The sequence below is a fragment of the Bacillus rossius genome, chromosome 13 (genome assembly GCF_032445375.1).
Source record: "Bacillus rossius redtenbacheri isolate Brsri chromosome 13, Brsri_v3, whole genome shotgun sequence".
NCBI classification, from domain to species: domain Eukaryota; kingdom Metazoa; phylum Arthropoda; class Insecta; order Phasmatodea; family Bacillidae; genus Bacillus; species Bacillus rossius.
Window position 1 is genome coordinate 1837535 of NC_086340.1, and position 6000 is coordinate 1843534.

The following is a 6000-nucleotide window of genomic DNA, read 5'->3' on the forward strand; positions in this document are numbered from 1 at the left end:
AGGGGCGTGTCCAAATAACTGCGGTCTAATCATGTACACAGTGTGACAGTGTGGAGGTTTGCATTCTAGCTTGCGACTAAATGAATGCGCGAAAATTCCGTGGCTCTACCAATAACCACAGGAGAAAAGCTACAGTATTTTGTGGAATACCTTGACACGAAATGTATTCGCGAAATACAGGTGTCCCTAACTATCAGGAAGTCCAAAGTCCTGCGCTTAGAGGCGACACCGTGCCGGAAGCCCCATAGATAGGAACCGGAAAAATTCGCGGATTCAATGACCTCTAGGATAGCCTCCATTATCCTCTGCACTTCTCAAGTAAACACGCGTGTTCATTGGTTACTAAATTGTGAGGCGTCTCCACTGGGTAGCTTGTGATTCGACGCTTCTTTGGTAGATAGTCTCTCATTGGCCCAGAGAGCTCCAGTTAAACCGCGATCCAATAGCAGAACCAGCAGAATTATACACATGTTTGAATTTCAGCCTATCACGAAATGAATCCGCGAATTTTTCCGGTCTCTACCCATAGAGCGTCGCACCTATCGCCCCGCCTCGCCGACACAGTCAGCTCTGACGGGGAGTCTCCTGACATGAGGTCTCGTCGGGCGAGCGACGGCGCGCCTGCCTCATAAATGCGTCAGAGGGCTTGTTATATGGCCCCTGGGGATTCAGGGAGGGGGGGTGGAAAAGGATACACAGAGTCGGAAGACGAGAAGGAAAAAATAACCGCCAGCAGTTCTTTAAACTGACGGCAGTTCTTCTTGCTCCTGGGCGGAGAGGTTTATTTGGTTAGCTAAGTGGAGCAAGTGTAGCCAAGGAGTGAGGAGGGAGGAAGGGGGGTCTCCAAACCTCCCCCCCCCCCCCGCCACGCCGTGGTAACAAATAACAGGCCGTTTCTCCTTCATCATCGGCCACACCTGTTTCAGCGTCACAAATTCATCCGGAGGCCTGTGAAATTTTTATTCCGGGAGTTTTCGGGCAGCAGACGTGCGATCCGAAACTCCGGTCCCAGCCAGATCGATGTCGCAGCGATGAACCGTGATGAGCCATGAGTCTCATGAGCCGTGATTTCAAACGGAACCAACTTAGGATCGGGGTAGTCAAGTAACAATTTTAATTTTCTTTAGCACTACCTCGCTAATCAAAAATAAAATTGAAATGTTACAATTTGAGAGAAATAAAAATCTTTGCCTGAATTATGCTTAAGTTTTGATCGGGTTAAGATCTTCAAATGATTCATCCAATGGTGAACTTTAATTTAATACAATTTCTGGGACGTACGCCATTGCAGTTTTGCACTGTTTGTCATGGGAAAAAAATGAAGAACGGAAATTTATAATTAAAAATGAATACATAAATCCACAGAGAACAAGCGTAAATCATCTGATGTCAAACAGATAAACCCAAGGTTGCACCTAAACAGTTATTATTGACAACACACCGACAGCACACACGAACACATTTAAACTTTAATATCAGACATAATAAGTATTCCGTGGAATTTGGAGTCATATTATTTAATAATTTTCGGCAAGGAGGGAATTTTAAATGAGATCTAACTATTTTTGTACTATTTGTGAGATATTAAGATTAACAATAAACCTTGAAAATATATTTGATGTGTTCGGTCAATGTTTTTGCCACCTTACATTTTTCAGCATAGGTTTTGATGTTCACTTTGATTTTGAATTTTAATATGCAGGTTAGGCCCCATCTGGGCAAGTATTTACCTTGTGGGAAGTAACAGGGATTTTGTGCTTGCAGTGGGAGTTGGGACTCTGATGGGGCCCGGCCTCACTTTGAAGGAAAAAAAGATTTAACTCTAAAACTACAACACTTTTTTTTTATTAGAAACTGTCATTAATTTTTTGTCTGTGAACTGTTCTCGGCTTGCCGTGGAGTTCTGAGACACCATATATATATATATATATATATATATATATATATATATATATATATATATATATATATATATATATGCATTTGTTGTGCGAGGAGACATCTCTCGCCTGAAAAAGATACTAGAAACATTAATAATGTTATCGCTGATATTAGTTAACAAGGACATTGCAACCGCAATTCTGACAACCAGTATGCGGGAAGGCTTTATCAGGCAACTCTAAACATGTCTTAAACAAGAGCAGATAAAAAATAACACCTTTCCCGATAGTGATTGGAATAAATTAAAATTTCGACGTGCATTTTTCTTCGCCATTATTTCAGGTTTAACCTGTGCCGCTATCTTTTCGGTAACTTCTCTCTCCCGTCGGAATTTTCCTATTTTACAACACGTGTTTTTAACTGCCAAACAAAACCAACTGAAGTCAAACCTGTATTCATTATATGTGAAGGAGTAGCAAATATGGCTCTCACGTAGTTACAGGTGTTAAACATTCACTAATGCATCATACTTTAATAATTACAAGTAGTTCCTTCAATAATTTTTACGTAGGCCTGGATACCTCGATATACTTTAAAGCTGGTGGGAACCCACAAATGAAAGAGCTGCAGGTATTTTAAAATTAATTAATAAACAAAAAGGAATAGGCCTACTTTTTCTGTCCGTTTCCAGTTTCTATCAAGTACTAAAGGTGAAGATCAGAACGACGTTCAAGGAATATTAAGTATTACACGTGAGTCATGAAACTTCGAAACTCTTCTACACACTGTCGCAATGTAAGTTCGTATTTATAACCAAGGTGTTAGACATCATTTTTCTTAAGTCATCGTGTAGAATTTTAAATTGTTTTATTCATGCTTAACCAGTTGCAGATAAAGGAAATTCGTGGGAATGAAGAATTTGAAAAAAAAAAATTAAAAAAATTAAAATTTGAACAATTGTATTGAAAAACCCCTTTTATACTATTGACAGTGACATTACTGTCTTCACTAATATTTTGCCAATATTTCCATAACTTTGTTGTGGAAGGGGGGTTGGTGGTCATAATCCCCCTTATTCCTTTGCCCCCCCCTCCCCTTGTGATCCAAGTCTCTTCACCAGCGAGGTCACTGCAGACGGACAGACTCGTCAACACAGGTCGAGGAAACTGGGGAGAGTAACAACTTCAGAAGGATCAGGAAGGTCCGACCGGGATTCGAACCAGCGACCTACACGCCGTCAGAAATTAACAGTAAATTTACTGAATTTCCAACGAAGAATTTAACTCAAATAAACGAACATACCTTCGCCATTCCAAACAACTGAAATTTACGTAGATACTACGCCCCGTATTTAGACTTCCGACTTGTATGTTTCGTTCTAAACAAAATAAGAGCGTTCTTACTGTGGACTCGACTAGTGTTTTTGATATAAGTACCAAGAATATTCGCTTGGATTCATGTTCGAAGCAGGTGAACGCTTGTGTCCATAAATATGCGACGGTCGTTAAATTGAAGGTGGAGGTTGTTGACAGTGTAGTGCCACGCAGGCCATAAGGGCGGAGATGCACTCGGCGAGAGCTGGGGTGTCGCCCTAGCGGGTCGCGAGGCGCGCTGCGCCTGGTCTGGCGCCGCAAACGGCGCGTCGCGGGAATCCGGCGCTCCAATTAATTCAAACACTCCCCCCCCCCCAACCTTCCAGGGGGACACTTGATTGATCACCCCCTCCCCCCGCTCCGGGCGCCGGTTGTTTTTACCCAGAAGCGCGGCGCGGCGCGACGTGAGAAATGGGGTGTGGTGGGATGAAAGGCCGGCGAGGAAGAGCGGAAGAGGAAAGAGGCTGGAAGGAGGGGAGCGGCAATTCTATTTCCGCTAATTGCCGGAGCTGGGCCGCGGCCGCGGGGAGCGAAGACGACGCCCGGGGTCGTCGGGGACCCCGGGGGCACAGAGCCGTCAGAGACCCAGGTGTGTCTGCCGCGGGAAGAGAGGTAACCCCGGGTCGTTACCACAACGCCGAACGTACAATAACGCCGAATGCCAAATTGACCGCAACGCCGACAGCTAGAAAACTGCTGTGTACCACAACGCCGAAAAATGTTGCTGAATGAATTTGTGTGTGTTTCTTAAATGTATCTTAACGCCAAAATACCACAACCTAACCTAACCTAGGCTAGCCTAACCTAGCCTAGCCTAACCTAACCTTTGTGGCAGTCCTGCAATTACATTTTTCGGCGTTAATGTATTTCGGCGTTGCGGTGCGTCCCTGGTCACCCCGAGCCCTCCTCGCCTCCACACAAACCACTCACGGTTAAAGTTTACCATCATGACGACATATTTCGAAACACAAACCATTGAACGTTAGTTGTAGGCATGCATCATACACTTGTGAAGAAAAAAAACAAACTGTGTGCGAGTCTTTCAGTACCCACCAGTGATTTAAAAACACAGAACCTCGATAACGAGCAAATTAATGTGTTCCTATGTAGAAAATAAACATATTATACGAAAATCGGACACAAAATTTTGATAAATTTATATGAAAAATATTCATTTTAGAGCCAAACGGCGAATTTTTTTTCCCTACTTGAAACCTAAGAATAATTATTTTTCAGAAAATGGTACTACTTATTATTTGTTTAGGCGCGTTGAGGGTGAAATTTTAGTATGTACAAGTAATCTAAAGAAACAAGCGCGCAACACACAACGGAAATCTGAAAGGTCGAAAGTCCAATGCGCAAGCATGCAGAAACTCCTGTAGCCACAAGCCGACCCACACGGGGTGCACTAAATGTATTGGTGTAAACTTTTATCCAGGAACACATTTTGTAAACTGAATGGTCATAAAAAAAAAAAAGAGCAACTTTAAAAAAAAATACCTCTAATTTTTCAGACATGTGCGTCCGCCATCTTTCCGAGGTCCATGAGACTTCTGCGCAGACGCAGCACCGCTGTCTCTCATTTCCTTTTCATTATTTAACGAAATTACTCATACCAAATGCCATATACCGAGATCTAAGATGTTAAGACATCAGAATAAGTTTCTTACAGAGTGTCCAAGACTATAATATAATTATTAGAGACCGGAAAAATTCGCGAATTCAATTCGCGATAGGCTAAAATACAAATCGTTATACCTCAGTGCTGCCTCTGCTATTGGTTCACAACTCACCTGGATGACTCTGGGCCAATGAGAAACACCCAACCAAAGCTTAATCGAATCGCAGGCTGCTACGCTGGAACGTCTCACAAGACAGCAGCCGATGAGTGGGTGGCATTTTACCGAGTGTACGTAGAACTGTGGAGTTCATCCTACACGTCATTGAACCAGCGAATTTTTCAGGTCCCTAATAATCATTTAAAGAGTTACCACGGAATGATGGCGGTCGTGACTGTGCACGCAGTAGCCGCGAGGTGTGACCACACCAGCGAACCCTACCAGAGGCTGAGGAGGCACCGGAGGCTCAGGAAGGCCGCGTGTTGCAGGTGTGGTTCCAGAACGCGCGCGCCAAGTGGCGGCGCATGGTGCTCAAGCAGGAGGGCAAGGCGGGGCTGCCGGGGGACAAGTGCCCGGGGGTGGACCAGCTCGGCGACCTGGAGGCCTTCCAGCACCACGGGCCCGCCTCCGGGGACTACCGCCACCAGGGGCTGGGGCCGGACCCTCACAGCCCTGACTTCATGCTGGGCGGCGCGAGTCCGCCCTCGCTCGAGTGCACCTAGTGGCGGCGACCCTGGCTCTCTGACTGGCTCACGAGACAACCTCCCGAGTCCTCTGTCAGCCGTGCATTCTTCCTCGCCTCAACCCTGTACGGCACGAGATACACACTGCTCTAGTGCGCCTAGTGTCGGCACCTTCTCTCCGACTGGCTCAAGAGACAACCTCCCGAGTCCTCTGTCAGCCGTGCATTCTTCCTCGCCTCAACCCTGTACGGCACGAGATACACACTGCTCTAGTGCGCCTAGTGTCGGCACCTTCTCTCCGACTGGCTCACGAGACAACCTCCCGAGTCCTCTGTCAGCCGTGCATTCTTCCTCGCCTCAACCCTGTACGGCACGAGATACACACTGCTCTAGTGCGCCTAGTGTCGGCACCTTCTCTCCGACTGGCTCAAGAGACAACCTCCC

General features: G+C 45.5%; 1 protein-coding gene across 3 annotated transcripts in view; it reads left to right on the forward strand.

Annotated features, from left to right (window-relative positions):
* Positions 1–5634, forward strand: part of LOC134538086 (LIM/homeobox protein Lhx9-like) — a 125976-nt gene extending 120342 nt beyond the window's left edge. For all 3 annotated transcript variants that reach the window (XM_063379091.1, XM_063379092.1, XM_063379093.1), the window contains exon 6: positions 5362–5634. In XM_063379091.1, coding sequence (XP_063235161.1) covers positions 5362–5595 — 234 coding nt within the window. In that variant the 3' untranslated portion in view covers positions 5596–5634. The remainder of the gene's footprint in view (positions 1–5361) is intronic.
* Positions 5635–6000: the final 366 nt, after the last annotated feature.